We start from the raw sequence: 23,242 nt of genomic DNA, 5'->3' as shown, positions 1-23,242 counted from the left end.
GTAGGACTCAGAAGAAGGAGGATGGCGATCGCCGCAGAGAGGAGGTGCTGGACCAGAGAGCAGCAATGCCCATCGCCCCCCCCGGGTGAGTATTATCAAACTGTTTTTTATGTTATACACCACGGCCTGAGATCTTATACATAGTATTCTGGAACGCTGTATATAAGAGCTCACTGGTGGTGGCCGCAGATTAGTCTCCAAATCTGGTGACCGGTTCCCTTTAACCTTCAAATAAACCCTATTCTGCTCTTCTGTTACTATAAGAAAACCTATGGCTGCATAGAAGCTGGATATACCATAACAGGCTATATAGACACACTCGCTCCCTTTTTATTATTTTTTTATTTACTTTATTTCAGATGAATTCAAGTGATCAGAAAGGCTGACAACTGGATGCTAAAAGGGTTGTAGGCAAAAAAAAAAGGTCCTAAATCTCCAGCAACCCAAAAAATATCATGGGAACTATTGTTAGCAAGGGAATCTGTAAAAAATTAAGAATTAGCAGTTACATTAAGGTTCCTTTGCCTTATGAGATGTTACCAACAATATAAATAACAGAATAGTTGGAGAATCTTACTGCAGATTTTGCTTGGACTCTGAAACTAGACAATCAGATTTTACTTTTAATTTTTCGTTAATTGCACTTAGTATTTGCTGATATATTTGTGCCCGAACACTCAAAGCAGCATTGTCTGTATGGCTCTGGCGATGATTGCACCTTGGCCTGTGTGTTGGTCGCAGGGCCCCATACTGGCAAAGTTTTTGGGCCCCCTTGGCACACTGCCCAGGCTCCACCTCCACCCCTCAAACCTTCCCCATTCTCACCGCCATTCTTGGAAAAAACACTTGTGTCTGTATATATAATACTCTCTCTCTCTCTCTTATGTTAGCACCCTTGAAGTTGTTGCAGAAAGTGAAGTATTTCCCTCACGAATATTAATACACCCCCTACACTGCCCCTCTCTATAATACACCCTCTGCCCATCTGTATAATATTTCTCCCACACTGCCCCATGTATAATATCCCCCGCACACACTGCGCCTCTGTATAATATCACCCCCACACCCACTGCTCCTCTGTTTATCACCCCTACACACACTGCTCCTCAGTATAATATCCCTAAAGTACAGTGCCCCGTTGTATACTCTCCTCCTACACAATCTACCCCTTTTTTTTATATTACGGTATATAATATCATCACACACACACACACACACACCCTCTGTATAATATCCTCCTGGTATACATGCCCCATCCTGAGCACCTCCTGGTTTATATGTCCCCTTCCTGGCATATATATCCTTCTTGTATATATGTCCCATTACTGGGCCTCTCCTCGTATATTTGTTTACTGCAAAAAAAAGAACAAACATTTTACTCACTGTCCCCAGCTGCCACGTCTTGCGGTGATGCATTTTAGCTGGATGTGCGCCCTCTGACACACATCCAGCTGAAGCAAGGCAGGGGCTGGAGTTAGCAGGCCCCCCCACCCTCCTCGGCGATCTTCATCTCATGGAGCTCCTACCTTTCCCCGCCAGATGCTACGTCCTCACCACCTCTGCATTGCCTGCAGCAGTTTGATGAGGTCACAGAGTGATTACCTCATCACGCTGGGCCACGGGATGAGAAGCTGCCTCTGTGCTCTGCTCCACTCACCTTGCCTCACAGCACATGGTTAATTTGAATGCGATGCCCTAGAAGGGCTTCGCATGCACCTTTGTCATGTGCCGTGACTGAAGCAACACTGCTGGGCCTCTCCGCTGTGGCCCGGTGAAGAAGGCCCGGCTCAGGGCTTGGTTGGGCCTCCCTCTTCACCGGGCCCCATACATCAGTCATGGTTGGCATGCCCTGACTGTGGCCCTGGTTGGTTGGCGGCTATCGTCATGTCTTTACATTCTTATTTACATTGGATTTATGACTTGCCAAGAGCGAGCGTCATCCTTGCAGAGAAGGATATTGTTTACTTGCTTTCATACCTAGGGGAAGGCAATGGTAACCCGTCTTTTTGCCAATCAACTGTAGTGCCTGGAGATATTTCAAGATGGCAAGAAAGTTTTGTTCGATGACCGAGATTTGCTTCCACTTCCACAGGCCCAATTAACAATGTCCTAGAGAGACCATAACACACTGTTATAATTAATAAAGTAATGCAGAACTAAATGGTAAAGTTCTAATGTGCTATTTTTTTCATGGTTGCAAACTACTTCTGCTCCTGAACACACATTATCAAGGAGTCAGATGTTTTTATGGGTTGTTTTTATGTAACCACTAGCTGTACTACCCGGCTTCGCCCGGGTTAATAACTGCTGTTAACAAAATAGAATGTATTAACAAAAATGTATTCTGCACACAAAAAAAACACAAAACAAATAGATAGAAATGTAATTATTAAAAGGCAAAAACTAAGCTAATAGAAGCATTTCACAACATATATTTCAACACCACAGATATTCCACACAGATTTAACTAAATTGGCCAAGTAATGTGCTCAGTCTGTCTCTTTCGCCGTCTGCCTCTCTCCCCGTCTGCCTCTTTGTCTCTATCTCTGTTTCTTTCCCCATCTGTCGCTTTCTAGGTCTGTCTCTTTCCCTGTCTCTGTCTGTCTCTTTCCTTATCGATCTCTATTTCTCTGTCGCTTTCCCCGTTTGACTCTATCAAGGTCTGTGTCTTTCCCCATCTATCTTTGTCTCTCTGGCTGTCTCCTCCTTCCCTGTCTCTTTCCAGGTCTGTCTCGCCGTCCGTCTGTCTGTCTCTCTCTATCAGTCTCCCCACCGACATCTTATTACCCCACATATAAGCTTCTTTTACTAACAATGTCTTTTGTTCCTATAGCAACCAATCACAGCTCCTACTAATAACCTGTAGTTCCAGGCTCCATTTACTTTAATGGAGGCATGTTTTTTGGAGAGTAACTGGAAAGCGCGGGGTTAAATTGGAACGCGTGGGGTTAAAATTTCGCCTCACAACATAGCCTATGACGCTCTCGGGGTCCAGACGTGTGAGTGTGCAAAATTTTGTGGCTGTAGCTGCAACGGTGTAGATGCCAATCCCGGACACGCGCACATGCACACACACACACCTTTTTATATATTGGACTAGCTGTACTACCCAGCTTCGCCCGGGTTAATAACTGTTAACATAATAGAATGTATTAATATTCCCGGGATGTCTATCTAGCTCTGTCACTTTCCCTGTCTGTCTCTTTCCCTCTGTTTCCCTGTGTCTGTCTGTCTCTTTCCCTGTCAGTCTGTCTCTTACCGTCTGTCTCTTTCTTACCCTGTCTGTGTCTGCCTCTTTTCCTGGCTGCATTGTGACACGCTAACATTCCATATAAGGGCGTGGCTGTGCATTCTTCTGAAGTTCTGGCTGCACTGTGGCTCCCAGCTCCATTCGCTTTAATGGAGGCAGGTTTTTTGGCGAATAACTGTAAAGTGCAGGGTTAAAATTTCCCCTCAAAACATAGCCTATAACACTCTCGGGGTCCAGATGTGTGAGTGTGCAAAATTTTGTGGCTGTAGCTGTGACGGTGCAGATGCCAATCCCAGACACACACACACACACACACACACACACACACACACACACACACACACACACACACACACCCCCACACACCTTTATATATTAGATAAAGGTCTGCATGGCAGCTACGTACATAAAACTGGTGGATATTTTTATTTTCAATGGAAGGACCTGCTGTATCATGTAACTGTAAAGTACCTCCTGAGTGCCTGTGATCCCCAGCCACTCTGCGAGTTGTCCCTTGATGTCTGGCCAGAAAGAAAATCTGTTTTCCGCACATTTTGATGATGATCTCTTCTATGACCATGGTTATGTGTTCTGTGAGGTTCACTTGCTTCCATTTCTACATATGTGCAATTAAAATGCCAAGATATGACTTAAGTCAGCAAACACAACCAACAAACAATCCAACTAGCCTGATGGATTAAGACCCCATACACATTAAATAAAAAACTTCAGCAGGTTCAACTCTTATGTATGGGGACCACTCAACGCTCCCCTCCACAGTTGAAACTCAATTGCCTAATGCTTTTGTTCTCAGCTAGATAAGACCGGGTACACATATCCAGCTTTTAGCCGGTTTGACGAATGCGGCGCACGCCAGTACAGTGTATACAGTACAGTGGCAGCGCAACAAGCGTCTGTCACATGTTGTCATGTGACTCGGAAGTTGCGGCACTGCCACTGTACTGTATCATACTGTACTGGCGTGCGCCGCATCCGTCAAACCGGCTAAAAGCTGGATGTGTACCCAGCCTAAGCCACTGCCAGATTATTTCTTGAGAACACAGGACAGCTCTAGCGACCTGAGAGTTCTTGTGAATGGGGAAGTCTGGAGAGAGAGCCATCAAGCGTGTATGGCAATCTTTTTGTATAATTTAAAAGAAATATCAGCAGGTTGTTTGCTATGTAACCTGTAGACTGCATGCTGTAGGGGTTAACACAAAGATTTCAGCCATGTGTGTCATCACATTGTGTGCCGTTTACCTGCAATGTTTGTTTTAGCTTCAAGAGATTATCATAACTGGACTAAATCAGCTGGAGGTCAGCTAGTCTGACACGCTCCCTGCTGTGATTAGCAGCTCACTGTCTATAGACATTGTACATACAAAGCCTGTTGTGGACAGGGGCAGCTTTCTCAGCTCTTCAGTAGTAAATCTAAAAACTGTCACTGTTTTTAGCAGTAATCTAGGTGATACATTGTTGGATTCAGGGATTTTTTGCCTGCATCATGCTGCTCTTAGATAAGGTTGCAAAAACCTGCTGACAGATTCCCTTTAAGTGTGAATATTTCAGTATAAAATGCTAAATTAATAATTCTATATCATATTATAGATTGTTACACAGACCCTTCACTTGAAGCTGCACTCTGTGTGTCTCTCGGCGATTTCCATTTGAAACCATACAGGTATAATCACCAGCATCTTCAAAACGGACATTGCTAATCACCAAGGAGCTGTCTGACTGGTACGTGTGCCTGTGGACAAAATACAATAATTTGCAAACTGTTAGCAAATGCTAAATCCCATACATTGGGGACATTCATCTTTATAGATAGGTAGAAGAATTAAATGGAGTTTATCACTTGATTTTTGCTCCCGCCATCTGAGAGGCCCGGATTACAGTAATGTATCGCTTCACTGGGTGCTGCAGTTTAAAAACTATTTTATCTCCTGCAGATCTGTCAGTTCTCATGTGGCAACAGAGACCCCAATTGCCGTGATGCATCACTTAGACTAGGTTCACATTTCCGTCAATTTGTATCAGTCACAATCCGCAGCTCTGGTAAACAACGGAATCCGTTTGGCGGATTCCGTTGTTCCCATATACTTGTATGAGCGGCTGATTGTGACTCATGACACTGCATTTCATCCTCCACCTGACTGATCAGTCGTGGAACAAATGACCGGCAGGAACGCAGCATGTGGCATTTATTGAGCAGCGGAATCCTTTTGATTCCGCTGCGCATGCTCTCTCTCGGCGGCCGAACGATCAGCTGATTGCCCGGCGGCCGGCTGCTGTGAGCGATCAGCTGATCACCCGGCTGCTGTGAGCGATCAGCTGATCACCCGGCGGCTGGCTGCTGTGAGCGATCAGCTGATCACCTGGCTGCTGTGAGCGATCAGCTGATCACCCGGCGGCCGGCTCCTGTGAGCGATCAGCTGATAACCCGGCGGCCGGCTCCTGTGAGCGATCAGCTGATCTCCCGGTGGCCGGCTCCTGTGAGCGATCAGCTGATCTCCCGGTGGCCGGCTCCTGTGAGCGATCAGCTGATCTCCCACCGGCCGGCGATCAGCTGATCTCCCGGTGGCCAGCTCCTGTGAGCGATCAGCTGATCTCCCGGTGGCCAGCTCCTGTGAGCAATCAGCTGATCTCCCGGCGGCCGGCTATTGTGAGCGATCAACTGATCGTTCTCTCGCTCACGTTTTACAACGGAGTCTGACAATGAATTCTAATTCTTATCATCCGTTGTACAACGCATCAATCAGAAGCGTCAAGCAATGCATGTGACTGATGCAAAACAACGGAAATGGGAACCTAGCCTTACTGGGCTGCTTGCTTTAGTTTTGATCAAATAACTGCCTTATTAGCAGGAGATTATCACTAGATCACTAATAAACCTGCTGAAACGTAGTCCTCCATATTCACAAGTACAATATACGGTAACCCCATCACTGATTGGAAGCTTTCAGTGGTATGGAAGGGGTTATACAGAGCTCAGCATTCAGAGAACTGCAGGACATAAAACAGTGATTCTATCAAAACTGCAGCAAGCAGCCCAGTAAGTGACATCACGGGAATCAGGGTCTCTGTCTACATCACACTGCTGTCAGATAGAGGAACACAAACCTGGTGAAAAATTCCCTTTAAGGTCATGAAATTAAGGTATAGAACAACCCCTTTTAGAGGAAGCCGAAGTAATTAAGTGTAGCAAGTTATATTCTGACTTGGTCATCAAGCTGACCTTGAAAATTCCTAAAACATCATTATTGGACACACTTTTTAAGAGCAATAGTTAAACAGTAATTATCACATTGTGCTACATGATATTCATAGGATTTATTTATAGAGTTTTTATCCTAACAAAATCTAATTAAATATTACAAATAATGTTACGGCTTCTGACCTGGTGGAAGACACAGGGATTCCGTCTTTCTGCCACTCCACCCTGGGAAACGGATAATCACTGACCCTACAAAGTAGACGGATCGTTTGTCCGGCCGACGCCTCCATCGCTGAGGATTCTGCTTTGTCCAAAATAATTCTTCAATAATAAAAGAAAAGAAGACATTTATTTCAACGAGTTATCCAATAAAAACAATGGTTTTATTTTTTTCGTAACCATTACAGGAGTCCTCATTGAGCATTCTCACATACTGTAAATGTAAGGTCTATCGGAGAGAGACTTTCTAGTTCTCTCGACTCTCGGCAAATAGTCGATGGCACTAAAAATCATAATAGAATATTTAAAAATAGGGGGTTTTTTTAAGCAGATACAATGTTCCTGGCCTGAAAGAGGACATGTCCTACAGTCCGGGCCCTTCGACTTTTTGTACTTTTTTCATATGTCTATTGTTTTATCAAGTGACCGATACCATCCACACGATTGCATACAACTTATTGTATCCGGTATGCCACTGCTGCCGTCGGTGAGAATCAATCAGTAGCAGTACGTCGTCGTGTATTCCTACCGCAAAGTGATTACACCACAGTTTAGTCAAGTCAAGATACAAAATCTATTCCCATCTGACCCTGTTAATGCTAAACAACTTATAAATTAAACTCTTTTGGAACTTTTTTTTTTTTTATCTATCAGAAACTTTCAGAATAAAGTTTAAAAATATCTCGTCAAGATTGTAAGTGAGGATTGAAGGGACCACTGAATATAAGTGACTGGCAGGTTCCTCTGTAATCCAACCCATCTTTCTGCCATTCATATGGTTGGTGCGTCATCATCCACGCTGTTCGATGCCCTGCTGCAATACTGCAGAGTACCCGTGTCTGCAGCAGCATGAACGCTCTTCTTCGTAGCCCACATCATGATTTACAGAAGACTCTGAATGATTAAGGAAGAGTCTATCAAGGCAAGTCAGGTTCCAGATGAAAATGCCGGACACCTCTGAGTATGATATACGCCCTGCAGTCTGCGTATAGTAGGCACTCTGCGGTCTGCGTATAGTAGGCACTCTGCGGTCTGCGTATAGTAGGCACTCTGCGGTCTGCGTATAGTAGGCACTTTGCGGTCTGTGAATAGTAGGCACCCTGCATCCTGCGTACAGACTTTACAGTCTGCGTATAGTAGGCACCCTGCGGTCTGCGTATAGTACAGACTCTGCGGAATGTGTACAGTAGGCGGTCTGCATATAGTAGGCACCCTGCGGTCTGCGTATAGTACAGACTCTGCGGAATGTGTACAGTAGGCGGTCTGCATACAGTAGGCACCCTGCATTCTGCGTATAGTACAGACTTTACAGTCTGCGTACAGTAGGCACCCTGCGGTCTGTGTATAGTAGGCACCCTGCATTCTGCGTATAGTACAGACTTTACAGTCTGCGTATAGTAGGCACCCTGCGGTCTGCATATAGTAGGCACTCTGCATTCTGCGTATAGTACAGACTTTACAGTCTGCGTGCAGTAGGCACCCTGCGGTCTGCATATAGTAGGCACCCTGCATTCTGCGTATAGTACAGACTTTACAGTCTGCGTGCAGTAGGCACCCTGCGGTCTGTGTATAGTAGGCACCCTGCATTCTGCGTATAGTACAGACTTTACAGTCTGCGTATAGTAGGCACCCTGCGGTCTGCGTATAGTTAAGACTCTGCGGTCTGTGTATAGTAGGCACCCTGCATTCTGCGTATAGTACAGACTTTACAGTCTGCGTACAGTAGGCACCCTGCGGTATGTGTATAGTAGGAACCCTGCGTACACTTCCGCTCGCATTTGCTTATGGCGTCGGACATTTTCAAATGGCTTTGTTAGTTATGCTGCCCAGATTAGGACAAGCAGAGATTTAGATAGGCAATTATATAATATAGAGTAAAAGAACAATTTTGGGGAAGCATTAGACTAAATCCTGAGGGCTGGTTTTCTTTAAATAAGTTGTTCATAATTACACCTAACTCAGAGGGTCTCCTGACCCAACTTGACAGCCTCATATGCCTTTATGGTCGAGGAGACACGCCGTTAGGCCAGGCACTGCAACCTATACTCGGACCGTGATATATGGAAGTCTGAATTTGGAAAACATTAAACTTTCTTCCAGAAACAGTTTTTACATCTGTCAATGGGTTGTATGTGGAACTATATTGCAATGTCATGTAAGGGCCTAGGCAGAGCTGCAATACCAAAAACCACCAGTGGACAGGTGTGGCGCAGCTTGTGGAAGGAAGTCACTTTTTCTAAAGCTGGGCAGACTCGATTCTCCTAGGGCAGGCTTATTGCAGAAATGTATCTGACATGGGTTGTCGAACATTAGGAGCTTGCTGCAGAAAAATGTTTATTCATATGGCTGTTCCTCAATATCATGAGATTTATTGCAGATGTTTTATAAGAACCATAACAAACAAGTAGCATTACCTATAAATGGAGGAGTGACGATCTGGAGAATCCTCTTCTGTAGTTGCCTCGTACCCAGTTTGCTGTGTGGATGGTTGAGCCACCCGCGAACCCACATTGCGCTCATCCCACTCATGTCCAGCAAGATATCGGCCTTCAGCATCTTGGTCCAGGGTTCTTACAATCCCTCCAGGACGTTGTCCTTCTTCATTCTCAAAAGTTTCCCCATCCTGACTCCCTGGGCGTGCATGTGACAAGCGATCCCATTTCATTCCTCGCTTGCGGTATCTGTACTCTATGGTACCTGTGGTCCTTCCAGGAATCTTCTGGCAAGAGCTCATACATTCTTCTTCAGTTTCAAAGCTGTTTCTATTACCGTGACAGCCACCGTACCAAAAACGATTGCATTTTCCAACATCTGGTACAAAGTACCAGCGAGTTTTCCAATCACTGCAAGGCCCCAGGGCACTTGGAAGTAAACACATTGTTGGGTAAGCTGTCCAGAACAAAAAAAAAGACAAGATAAGTGATGATTAGAGAATTTACTGATTTGCCTGGAGTTTATCAGAATTTATAGCAGCTCTCTTTCCATTTGTCATCAGAATAGCCCGAGCTATCATGAGTTTGTACAACCCGGGAGCGTCCTAGAGAAGGAGCTCGGCAGGACAAGTGTCAATGTAGTCAAAAGAACAACTCATACGAAACTGGTATCTACAGACAATCAAGGAGAAATACATACCATAACTGGGTTTACTGTGACATCCTTCACCGACAGGACCTAAGGCTTTATTGACATTATCAAAGCAGCATCCATACTGAGAGGTTCTGCATTCATCTGAAGGCATCTACAATAATACAGTCAGTAATTAAAGTCTCCTCATCAATGTACAAGTAAAGCTTTTTCATATATTGCGTTTGACGTCCATATTTAATAATTTGTGGTGGGATCGATTTTAAATCTTCAAACACCGGATCCATACAATGAGGCAAATGGAGTCCAAAATCTGCAACTCTGAATTGGTCTCCTTTTGACCTTTTTTTCCAGATGGGACACAACAGCATAGTCTATTATGTGCCATTAAAAGACCTTTCTCTGGACTTTTACATTTAAACTGAGTTCCTCTTCCAATCGCTGCTATTACACAGATTATGGAACACTTTCTTTTTCTTAGGTACCACAGTTATGACCCCCAAAAATATAAATTAAAATTTTCCCTTCAACCCAACTGGTCATGTTTTGGTTAGCAAAAAAGCAAATGTCTATAGAGATGTTATGTGGGATACATAAAGATGTAAATCTTCTTTTGAACTAACTTGAAGATTGAAACACAAAACTTTCGAACAGAGGGGCACAGAAGAAAGAAAACTTTTCCAAGGGAGTAGCAGCAATTAGAGCAAGGTTTGCCGAGAATTATTATAAAATAGATATTATACATATTAAATCTTTATATAAATATCTTTATTTAGTAAAAAGGTATACTTTGCACTCTGTCATGATTATAAAGACAGAGAGGAAAACTGGTTTCATGCCGTGCTAAAAAACCATGAGTGTTGATATGATTATTTCGTTTTTCCCTGAAGAAGGAGACTGACATGTCTCTGAAACGCGTTGGAATTGTTCAATAAAAGAATCTCAATTTTCAACATATCAACCCTTGTGGTTTTTTAGCGTGACATGAAACCCGTTTTCCTCTCTGTTTTTGTGATATACCATATTCTCAAACGGGGCCGCTGTTGAACCACCCAGGCACTCACTAACGTCTACAAATGGGTTGTGACTGGCACAACCCGATCAGGTGAGTGTATCATTCTCCTTTCTTTCTCACCCTTAAACCGGGTAAGACCCTATTGCGCCTTTTCTCTCCCAACCTACAGCCATGATTATAAAGACTACATAGGTAAGGATGGTTGACCTCGGTTAGATCAACATCCAACACCGCGGAGACACCATCACGTGTTTCTCAACGCAGTGACACTAGAACAAAGCCCCCTAGTGTCACTGCGATGAGAAACACGTGATGGTGTCTCAGCGGTGTTGGATGTTGATCTCCCCGAGGTCAACCATTCTTACCTATGTAGTCTTCTACTAGGCATTGCTCCCACTAGCCAGTTTCCTACTCCACACTGATGAGGGGCAAATACCCCGAAACAGGTGTCTGTGGATGGATACCATGTTTTGGTATAGGCGGTTTCTTTGACTGGAGACTGCCCTTCCCGTTGTTGTTGTTCCTTCCAGTGAAAGACCTGGCTAGTTTCCTGCCAGCATTGAGAAACATGTGATGGTGTCTCAGCGGCATTCTTGTTTTGCATGATTATAAAGACGGCAGCTGCCATCTATCAGTGTGCACCCGTCCTAGATTTAGGAGGACACGCAGTAGGAAAGGCTGCATGAACAACATCTGAAAGACATCAGGTCAGAGCAGCGTCCTGTCAGGCATCGAGAACTTGCATTTCTCTATTCAGTCATCTTGAAAGGACACTCAGCGGAGTAGATTTAAGGAGAATATAAACTCCTTTCTTTAGTGGACTGAGAATGATCATACATCCCAGTCAGCCTGACCGGTTTAGTGCAGTGCAGGGAGAATGTCTATCTCGCCCCTCACACAGTCCGTCCTAGGACAGGTGAACATTGCTAGATGGAAGTTGCCATCCTTAAAATCCTGACAGCGTGCACTAGATAAAACATACCTTTTTCTAAATAAATGGTATTTAGAAAAATGCTTCATATTTATCATTTTTCAGAGAACCCCTTTAAAACAGACAATGCAGAAGAAAATAAGGCAAACTAGAGTATAAAGTTACAGACTTGGATTCAGTTTGTTTCATTCTACTCAATGGCTTTCTTCAGCGTTTGGACGGAGATCCCAACAAAATGCTGAACACAGATGCCAAAGAACCCGTTAATTTTTTTTAAATTTTAAATTTAAACAAAAATTCTACTTAAATGTATCAATTTGCTTATTTATTTCAGATAACATTCACCCCTGTTTCTCACAAACGTAATTTTGTGAGAAAAATAATAACTGTTATTGGAGAGAAATAATGTTACATGCATAATATATCCATTATAAGCAGAGGAAATTGAACAGATCTCCAATATGAATACTGTTCAATCATTTAAATAAATAAATCACAAAAATGTGTATATAATAATGTTAAAAAACCTTAATACTTCTGAAAAAATTGAAAATTAAATAGTTTTTTATTTTTTACCAATAGTAAACAGGTTAAAAAAAACCACAGTATTTTGTGCCCATGCTGAGCAGTCAGAACCCAACTTTTATTAATGAAAGGGCTCTAGAAATATTAGAATGCATTGCAATTAGCTGCAAATTATTAAAAAAAAATCAGTTTTGATAAGGCAAAAAGATGAAGTTTCAACGCCTCCCTGGTTTATTGTCAACTTTTGCTAATTGTGCATTATATCATCACCGTTGGCGGGTCTGTAAATGTTTCCCCAAATATAAGCCTTAGGCCTCTTTCACACGTCCGTGAAAATCACAGACGTTTTTCACAGATGTGTCAAAGGTGTGTATTGCCCTCCGTGAGCCGTGTTTATGGCACACGTGTGTTATCCGTGATAACACACGGAGAACGGGAACTTTCTACTCACCTGTCCCTGGCGTTTCTGTCCGTGGTGCTGATCTTCGGTCTCCGGTCCTGCTGACTCCCTGCTGCTGCTGCTTCCGGCCGCAGTGAAGTGAATATGCAATGAGCATAATGAGCGGGGGTCGGAAGCAAGTGACAGCAGCGGCAGAGACAGGAGGGCTGGAAAAGGTGAGTAAAGTTGGGTTTTTTTCTCTCGCAGACACATGTGTTTTTTCCGGTGCGTGTCACATGGAACACTTCCGTGTGGACCGTTTGCATTCCATGTGACTCGTTTGCATTCCGTGTGACACCCGTGATGCCAGAGAAAAACTGACATGTCTACGTGTGGAGCACACGGTCCATGGCAGAATATGCACGTGAGCGCAGACCCATTGATTTTAATGGGTCTACGTGTGCCCGTGTCTCCGTTACATGAGGAAACGGACCAAACACATACCGGAGACACGGACGTGTGAAGGAGGCCTTAGCATGATTTTACATGAATTCTAAAGTAAGCTTGAAATACAAGCCAAACTCCAAAAATAAGCCCTAGTTACAGTCAGGGCCAGTGTTATTGGGGGGAATTAAGGGGGGAGGGATGGGGAGTCAATATTCTCAAATTCTCAGGGACCCCAGCTGTTGTATGCCGAGGTTCAGATTGTTTAAGGACCTTTGGTGACTTCAGTCATGTGACCAAAGGTCTCTTAATTGCAAAAGTCTAATAGAACTAAATGAGAGACAGGCTGGTATACAGGACTAAGATTAGTGGGAAGGGAGAGCAAACTGGGCAACTTCACAGGGATCCCATTCTCCTGGGGGGCCAAATGTTTATATTATGATAACAGTGCTTTAGGACCTATGTGATATCACTTCAAGTGACTAGGCTGTCACCAAAACGTCTCTTAAGGCCCCGTCACACACAACGAGATCGATAACGAGATCGTTGCTGAGTCCCAGTTTCTGTGACGCAGCATCGATCTTGCCATGTGTGACACCTACCAGCGATCAGGCCCCTGCTGTGAGGTCGCCAGTCATTGCTGAATGGTCCGGACCACTTTCTTCAAAGGCGATGTCCTTCTGGGCAGGACACATCGCTGTGTTTGACACCTACCAAAGACCTCCTATACACGGTCCCAACACCTGCCGAGATCGTTATACAGGTCGCTCATCGTTACTGCGTCGTTGGTAAGGTCTACCTGTGTGACATCTCACCAGCGACTTACCAGTGATCCTTTTCAGGTAGTATCGTTGTCGGGATCGCTAGTAAGTCGTTGTGTGTGACTGGGCCTTTAATTGCAGGAAGACAGACAGACAGAGAGACGTGTTACATGCGGGGTGTGGCGAGTTATGTTGATATTCCAGAATGTAATATGACTATATTTGAATAAATGTTGATTGTTGTCTATGGAGAAAAAAAAATAATAAGACATCCCCTATAAAATAAGCCCTAGCACATCTTTCGGAGTAAAAAAATAATGTAAGACTTATATAAGACATATAATATAACAGTAGCACTTTTTTTGAATAGCAGCACCACTTCCGATATAAACTCTCAAGAGATATATTCCCTGACAACAATGAAGCTCTCCTCATTGAAAAAATAATCACATCCATACAAAAGATTTTTTTTGTTCTTCCTACAAACACATTATAAATGAAAATTTGCTGGTGAAATTTGGGACATTTCCTAAAATGCACTTTTGTAATTTTTTTTTTTTTTTTTATTTTTCGTTTTATTTTTTTTCTGCTCCATTCTATCTCAATATTTATTATCTATGCATTTCAAGGGATTTCTTTTTTTTTTTTTTTTTTTACATATCTTCTGTTGCAAATTTCAGCTGAATTTTTCCATCATGGTGACGCGGTTTATAGACAAAAAAAAATGACCGCGTCCAACAACTAATCTGCTTCCCCCAAATGCAAAATGTAAATGAGATATTTTGATATTTTCTGCAAAGTTTACTGTACATAATTGTAAAATAGAGACAAGTAAAATAAAAAGAACAATTAATAGAGTCATACGTCACTTACTAAAGTGTCAGCTCTTGTGTTCCTTTCAGTCGGACATCCTTCATTGTTGTAGCCCTGAGCAGCAGTCACTCCATCTGAGCAGCATCCATACCTATGTAAAGTTTGAAGAAAATATAAAGTTTTAAAAACTATATACCAAGTATAGGAATAATGAGAAAAGTGTTTCAGTGTCCAGGATAATATACCAGATGAGTCGTATAGCAATGCTGTGCTATTGAAATGATGGAGACAGAGCTGCAATACCACGTACAGCCTGTGCACAGGTGTGGCGCTGTTCTAGCCATGCTTTTCCATGTCTGGACACCCTCTAATCCTATCTATCTTAATATCAGTAGTTTTCTACCGAAGGCCAAGTGTCCATCAGCAGAAAGGCACTAGATTAGGGTCCTATGATTTCTGTAAAAAAAATTAAGGACCCCAACAGACCTCTAAAGTTGATGGGCACCATCCCAATTCCTCAAAATTTATTGCAAACTGGATCCAGCATAGCTTTTTGGGTTCCATTAGAAACAGAACCTAAACTTTTATTTAAAGGCATTGTCCCCTTTTACAATATTTCTCTTCTATAAAAAAAAATAAATTAAAACTATGCTTTACTCACTTTCCCCAGGTCCAGAGCTGAATCTCTGCTGCTGCTCCTGGTGTCTGTTATTGTTTGCAGGCTGACAATCACATCAACAGTGCTGCAGACAATCACTGAGCTCAGTGGCTCTGCCGGATGCTGCTGGCATGAGCCAAGAGCCGATGGACTCACCGATAGGCGATGTCAGAACTACAGACACCAGGAGCAGAGGCAGAGACTCTGCACTGGACCTGGGGAGGATGAGTGATGGACAGGTTTTTTTTGTGCTAAAGGAGCTTATAGGAAGGGGAAAAGTGCAATATAGACACATTTAGAGGCTAAAAAAAAACTATTTATATTCCATGTCGGGCTCACCTGCTGCGACGGCAGTCTCTGGGGTTTAAGGGAATAAAGTTATCTTCTTTTATAGGAGGAGGGGAAGGGGCTGCAAATTAGAGACAGAACAACAATAAGTAATAAATATAACATAAAAAACAAGCTGATCCGATAATTTACATTTATAGTTATGAATGTTTGTCTTCTCTAAAGTGTTAAAAGTCGACATGTTACAGAGATCAGAGGCCGACCCTCTCATTTCTGCCTTGAGTGATTACGGATTTGCAGCTTGCTGTGAATCTCTATGAGAAGAAACGGAGTCATTCAGCGAGGCTAATGCTGTGATATTACATGCAGAACCAAATGGAAATAGGTCCAAATTACCTTATTCCACCAAAGTACCAAAAATACACACATTTCTATTACATACAAAAACGGAGGCCGATCTCACACCTATTTATACACTTAATACACAACTACCGTATATATCTGACAGGTGTGAATATACGCTTAGTAGTGATGAGCGGGCACTACCATGCTCGAGTGCTGAGTACTTGTACCGAGCAGTCGGACGGGCTCAACTCGAGTACCTGAGTATAAATGAAGTCAATGAGGGTCTCAAGCATTTTTCCGGACGATTTCCCCATCGACTTCCATTATACTCGGACATTTGGATGGGTTTGACTTGTGTACCAACTGCTCATTGCAAGTACCAAGCACCATAGTGCACGCTCATCACTAGTTACGAGTACAGAGCACCTGAGCATGGTAGTGCCTGCTCATCACTAGTTACCAGTACTGAGCACCCGAGCATGGTAGTGCTCGCTCATCACTAGTTACCAGTACTGAGCACCCGAGCATGGTAGTGCCCGCTCATCACTAGTTACGAGTACAGAGCACCTGAGCATGGTAGTGCCCGCTCATCACTAGTTATGAGAACATCACTAAAGCTTAGAATCTCCCACCTGATAAAGCTGCTCTACTGTGTATTTAATAAGAAGATTTTAGAATTACAAAGCAGTTTGTTAAATAATTGCATAAACTTACTTGGCTGCTTGTATCGGGTGAGCGAGAACTGATCCGAATTATCATAACCCCAGGTGTCTTGCATACTGGGAACCTCTAAACACAAAAAAACAACCAGAATTAATACAATAACATCTCGGTCACTTTCACACCTCTGTAATACTGGCACACCTTTCCTTCCATTGTAGCTGCAATGCCCAAATCTCTGAGGTCTTAAAGAGAACCCATCACGTCCGCCAAGCCCCTCAAGCTGCCACCATTACATATTCCTTCTTATATTGCCTTGCCAATGGCTTACCTCGGGGCGTTGCTTCAACCCAGAGCAGTCTCAGACTGTAATTATATGTGATTGATGGCTTCCTGATTTCAAGCGTAAGTGAAGGGGCCATTTATGATGACAGAGGTGCGATTACACCTCCCGATTTCAGACTGCTCCTGTTTGGTGGACTCAAACCATCCTTCTATGAGACAGCTATTTAGGTTACTATATTACATTTCCCCTACAAGGATCTTGGCAAGAGACATATCTGGCTGGCTGGACCTTCCTCTTCCAAAACCCGGGTGGCTGGAGCATGACCTGGGACAATCACTGGTAGCTAATTACCCCAGGTGGTCACATCTTGAATAGGGCGGTCTATGACAATACAACCACTTCAATGCATTTTTATATTGACAAGAAAAAAAAAATCAATAGCAAAAAATAGTATGTTGTAAGCCTTCTCGAGTGGGGGCTGCAGGTAGACATCATTTCAATTATTAAAGGGGACCTTCTCACTGGATTTTTAATTTAAACTGAGCACTTCCTCTAAAGGGGGCTTTACACACAACAACATCGCTAACGAGATGTCGTTGGGGTCACGGAATTCGTGACGCACATCCGGCCTCGTTAGCGACATCGTTGCGTGTGAAACGTACGAACAACCGCTAACGATCAAAATTACTCACTTGATCGTTGACACGTCATTCTAATCCCAAATATCGTTGCTGTTGCAGGACGCAGGTTGTTCGTCGTTCCTGAGGCAGCACACATCGCTACGTGTGACACCCCAGGAACGATGAACAACACCTTACCTGCGTCCTCCAGCAACGAGGTGGGCATGTCTTTCTTTCGGCTGCTCTCCGCCCCTTCGCTTCTATTGGACAGCTGCCATGTGATGTCACTGTGACGCCGCACAAACCGCCCACTTAGAAGGAGGCTGTTCGCCGGTCACAGGGACGTCGCTAGGCAGGTAAGTCCGTGTGACGGGGAAAAACGATATTGTGTGCCATGGGCAGCGATTTGCCCGTGACGCACAACCGACGGGGGTGGGTGCTTTCACCAGCAACATCGCTATCTATGTCGCTGCGTGTAAAGCAGCCTTAATGGTCAAGGGTCCACTGATTCTGCAACAGGTTTTCTTTTTTTTTTCTGTGCTGCTTCGTTCCAAAATTATGCCCCCCCCCCCCATTAATAATGGTGCAAATTTTCCCTTCAACAAATGGGGTGTGTACCATAAGAAATTATTTGAGTGTTTGCTTTTTTTTTCCTGGCTCAGGCCAATCAAAACACAACCACACCCGCACATGAGTACTGTGCTATACGCTCAGTTTACAGTAAAAAGGAGGCATAACTTTGGAATGCAGGGACACAGAAGAAAAATAAAAAAAAAACTGTTTTAGAATCGGTAGAACAGCGGCAATTAAAGGCGTTGATCAGTTTAACTTGAAAGAAAAAAATCCAATGGAAATCCTCTTTAAATGGGATCTGTCAGCAAGTTTTTGCTATGTAATTGGAGGACAACATGAGGTAGGGGCTGAGACACTGATTTCAGTGATGTGTCACTTAATAGGCTATGTGCTATTGTTTCAATACAATTACATTTTTTTTATCATGAGGAGATTAAAGGGGTTGTCCATTACTAGGACAACACCTTCTGATTAAACATGTTTCTCCTAGGTAAAATCATAAAGCGTATATTCAACTCCAGTATCGGGGCTATTCCAGCAGTGTCTGGGCTCGTGGTCCTGGGGATCACGTGGGGTTGTGATGTCACACGTGCCCCATGTCCAATTGGCACCGGCTTCTGTCTCCTCACCTTCAGACTAAATGAGTTAATCAACAGGAAGTGAGCTCTGTGGCTACCACTCACTTCCTGTTGATTGCGCTTTTGGTCCAAAGGTGGGGAGAAGGAAGCCAGCGCTGATTGGACAAGGGGCTCGTGTGACGTCGCAACCCCAAGTAAGCCCCAGCACAGCAATGCCCGGATACTGCTGGAATGGCACCGGTACCGGAGAGGATTATAGGCTATATTATTTTACCTAGGGAAAACACTGAATTGGAAGAGGTTGTCCTAGTAGTGGACAACACCTCCTAATCTTAATCTCCTGGTGATAAAGCACTCATTGTATTGAAACAACAGCACAAAGAATAATAAGTGACATCATTGAAATCTGTGTCTCAGCCCCTACCTCATATAATATTAGATTACATACCGTAGCAAGAACCTGCTGACAGATTCCCTTTAACTCTCTATATTTCATGCATTCAGAGATCTACACTAGAGAAAGGAAGATCTGATTGCTGAAAATATTATATTGCACTAATGTCTGGGATATATATATATCAAAAACAAACTTAAAAATTATCAAAAAAATATAATAATTATAATATATATATATATATTATATATATTATAATTATAATATATATATATATATATACATATATATATATATATATATATATATATTATAAAAGAAGCTCAGTGTGTGTGTGTGTGTCCGCTAAAGGAATTTGCGCCGTCGCATTTACAATCACGACATTTTGCACAGACACTCCATGTGGCTCAGGGAATGTCATGGACTATGTTTTGATAGGAAAATTTAACCCCGCGATTTACAGTACCTCTACAAAATCCTGCTTCCATTAAACTGAATGGAGGTGGGAGCTACGCGCTATTAATAGCAACTGTCAGTGGTTGCTATAGGAACAAAATAAACTGTTAGTATAAGAAGCTTATGTGTCTGGTAATATGATGTCGGTGGTGAGACGGATAGAGAGAGAGACAGACAGACAGACCGAGACAGACTGGGAAAGAGACAGCCTCGGCAAAGAGACAGACGGGGAAAGAGACAGACAAAGGGCTGCTTCTCACTTGCGAGTTTCTCGCAGTAGAGCAATGCGAGAAAAACTCGCATTGAAATCGGACACGTTAGTGAATGATTCAGCTCTCATCTGCGATTTTTTTTCTCAGTCCAAATCGGACTGAGAAAAAAATCGCAGCATGCTGCTTTTTTGCGAGTTTCTCGCACCATTTGTCCCAATGATTTCCTATGGAAGGGGATTAAAAGTAGGATCACACACGCACAACACCGTTCACATTTGCGAGTGTGGCAGTAACTTCGCTCATTAAATATTCAACAGATGAATGTGACATCACATTCCCAAAGGTAAATTAAATGACACATGTGTAATAGCTTTTATATAATTAAGATGTTGCATGAAACTAGCATCGCAAACGCGACACACACGCAAGCAAAAAGCATCGCACTTGCGTTGCACTCGCACCTAACGTGAACTAAAATCAGCCGAGTATTTTTCAGCCCAGTCGGACCGATTTTACTCGCATAGATGTGTTTCCAGCCAAAGACAGTTGCAGAAAGAGACAGACAGACACAGAGAGGGAGACAGATAGACTGATACAAATACAGACAGAGAGCTAGAAACAGACAGAGACATAGACACAGACAGACATCGAGACAGACAGAGACTGGGAGAGAGACAGTTACTATCCCGGGCAAGGCCGGGTACTACAGCTAGTACTGTATATAATTTAAAATCGAATTTAAATTGAAAAACAACAACAAAAAATGAAAATTAACCTTAGTTCTCCGCTTGTGTATCCTCGCACTCTTGCTTCTATATATACACACGTAGATTGATATCGGACTTACGCTGTTTCAGGTAGCACGGCTGCATATTACAGCTCTCGATCACGGACGGCTTATCAGGCTCATAGGCTTCACATGTGTCAGGTTCATAGAAGTTTCGGTCATTGTCAGCGCAGATCACCTGGCGTTTTCTAATACCATTGTTACAGCTTTTGGAGCACTGAAAGGGAAAGAATTAGAAAAGTGAACAGTTCAGCAGATTTGGAGTAAAAGAAATTCAATCTAAATCGATCTTCTGACAAGACGGAGGAACATAGAAATCAATGGAACTTAGCATTACGGGGGAGTTAGCGGAGCATGGCGCACATAACCAAAAAGTATTCTAGCTTTTTTTTTTCCCCCAGAAAACCTTTGCACCATGGCAAGATCTTCTGGACAACTGCTCCATGTTTCTCTGCACCAATTCCAGTAAACTTTCCCTATTGGGTATTAGCTCTTCCGTAAGAGGAGGGGTGACAAAGGGATTAAATACTATATAAAGCACTAGGATCCCTTCATTTTAGACCTTAGGGGACTGTAAAAAATGAGACTTTATGGGTCCATAATAATTGCTTGGGTACATGAGAGACTAAAGGCCCCGTTACATGCAACGACGTATCTAACGATATATATCGCCGGGGTCACGGATTCCGTGACGCACATCCGGCATCATTAGCGACGTTGTTGCGTGTGACACCAATGAACGGCCGTTAACGATCAACAATACTCACCTTATTGTTGACACGTTGTTAATTTTCTAAAAATCGTTGATTGTTGCAGGACGCAGGTTGTTCGTCGTTCCCGAGGCAGCACACATCGCTACGTGTGACATCTCGGGAACGACGAACTGCAGCTTACCTGCAGCCGCCGGTAATGAGGAAGAAAGGAGGTGGGCGGGATGTTACGGCCGCTCATCTCCGCCCCTCCGCTTCTATTGAGCGGCCGCTTAGTGACGCCACACGAACCGCCCCCTTAGAAAGGAGGCGGTTAGCCGGCCACAGCGACGTCGCTAGGCAGGTAAGTCCGTGTGACGACTCCTAACGATTTTGTGCGCCACGGGCAGCAATTTGCCCGTGACACACAAACGACAGGGGAGGTACGCACGCTACGATATCGCTGCATGTAAAGCCCCCTTAAATCCTGCACATCAGTCATGGATCCCTTCTCAACATAACCTAAACTATGTTATTTATAAATAGAAAGATAACGGATCTCTTAGGGGTACAGTGGTACTGCCACAATGTACCAATGTACATCACATTACCGCTGCCGGCACATGAACACAGCATAGTGGGGTGGACCACCTAAGCAGCGGAAGATTTTACTTATTTTTTTTTTTACCCCACACTTTTTAAAATATTTCTTATTTACTTCTCCCATTCAATATGCTGCTACATGTCAGGTAGAAAAGAAATGTAATTGGAGAATAACCGAAGGCAATCAAATAAATGGATGAAAGGTTTTTCCTACCAGACCCCATTCTCCGATGTGCCAGCCAATTTCCTGCACACAGTTTTCGCCGTAGCACAGCTGGTTATCGGCTGGTTTGACTTGATGCATGCACGCGGTGTCTTGAACGATGGCACCGGTGTCCGTTTTGCAAGTAACTGTTCGTTTCTGAATTCCTTCTCCGCACTCCGTTGAGCACTGAACCCAAATAATCCATAGATTAATACAAATGATAATGCATACGTCTTCGTAGAGCTGTAACTGCGCTGGGACGGGGCGGCTCACCTGTGTCCAGGAGCCGGTGTTCCATTTTGCACATGACCGGAGATTGCAGACTTGCTGGGTTGGTGGCTTTTCGACGAAGGCAGTGCACTCTGCATCATTCACCGCCTGCTGGGAAGCTCTGCCTTCATATGTGACACAGTACACTGAACGGGTCTGCGTGCCGCCCCCACAGGTGGATGAGCAGGGTCCCCACTCACCAACCTTCCAGCTGAAATGGACATTAACATGGCAAGGGCACAAAAAACATGCTTACAGCATCAAAATCCCTGGCACAGAGCATGTGGCACAAAAGTGGAAAATGGTCATACCATTAAACATACACCAAGCAAGGCAAGTGTCTAATTGGTCATTAAAGGAGATGGCCAAAATGATCAGGATTGAAATCAGTATGACAGGAGGGGTTAAAGTATTTTTGCTGTATTTTGGTCAAATAAATTGGATTCAATAAAGTACACTTAAAAGGTATTCTTTTTGCCATGTAATCTGAGAGCAGCATGATGTATGGGCTCAGACCCTGATTCCAGCGATATGTCACTTACTGAGCTGTGTGTTGCTGTTTTAATAAAATCAGTGTTTTATCAGCAGAAGATTATCACTACATGACTGTGCCTCCTGGTCCAACTCCACCCACACCACTAATTAGCAGCTTTCTCTCAATATACAGTGTACACAGAGAGCTGTCAATCAGTGGTGTGGGCGGCGTAACACACAGCTCAGCATTCTGAGCACAACTAGATCTGCAGATTAGCAAGTGATACATCACTGGAATCGGGGTCTCAGCCCCTACATCATGCTGTTCTCAGATTACACAGCAAACACCTGGTGACAGATCCCCTTTAAATAGGCAAACATTTTTCACTTTACTGCAACATGCTCTATCCAGAAAGTTAATACAAAACCAATTCTTTTCTACCAGATAATAAAGCTTTATGCACCATCTGCACCAGGACCCACCGCCAGCAATCAGCATTATGCAG

The 23,242-nt window shown here is 43.5% G+C and overlaps 1 protein-coding gene across 2 annotated transcripts in view; it reads right to left on the bottom strand.

The window, feature by feature from the left end:
* Positions 1-23,242, bottom strand: part of PAPLN (papilin, proteoglycan like sulfated glycoprotein) — a 138,067-nt gene that overhangs the window by 27,534 nt on the left and 87,291 nt on the right. For both annotated transcript variants that reach the window (XM_075330119.1, XM_075330120.1), the window contains 12 exons: positions 22,266-22,473; positions 22,002-22,178; positions 20,556-20,712; positions 16,644-16,718; positions 15,636-15,705; positions 14,699-14,789; positions 9,819-9,924; positions 9,101-9,575; positions 6,651-6,788; positions 4,873-5,000; positions 3,722-3,866; positions 1,978-2,109 (listed from right to left, as the gene is read on the bottom strand). In XM_075330119.1, coding sequence (XP_075186234.1) covers positions 1,978-2,109; positions 3,722-3,866; positions 4,873-5,000; positions 6,651-6,788; positions 9,101-9,575; positions 9,819-9,924; positions 14,699-14,789; positions 15,636-15,705; positions 16,644-16,718; positions 20,556-20,712; positions 22,002-22,178; positions 22,266-22,473 — 1,902 coding nt within the window. The remainder of the gene's footprint in view (positions 1-1,977; positions 2,110-3,721; positions 3,867-4,872; positions 5,001-6,650; positions 6,789-9,100; positions 9,576-9,818; positions 9,925-14,698; positions 14,790-15,635; positions 15,706-16,643; positions 16,719-20,555; positions 20,713-22,001; positions 22,179-22,265; positions 22,474-23,242) is intronic.

This window comes from Anomaloglossus baeobatrachus, chromosome 12 (assembly GCF_048569485.1).
Source record: "Anomaloglossus baeobatrachus isolate aAnoBae1 chromosome 12, aAnoBae1.hap1, whole genome shotgun sequence".
Taxonomy (NCBI): domain Eukaryota; kingdom Metazoa; phylum Chordata; class Amphibia; order Anura; family Aromobatidae; genus Anomaloglossus; species Anomaloglossus baeobatrachus.
The sequence above is the reverse complement of the archived record's forward strand: the minus strand, read 5'-3'. Positions and strand labels throughout refer to the sequence as shown.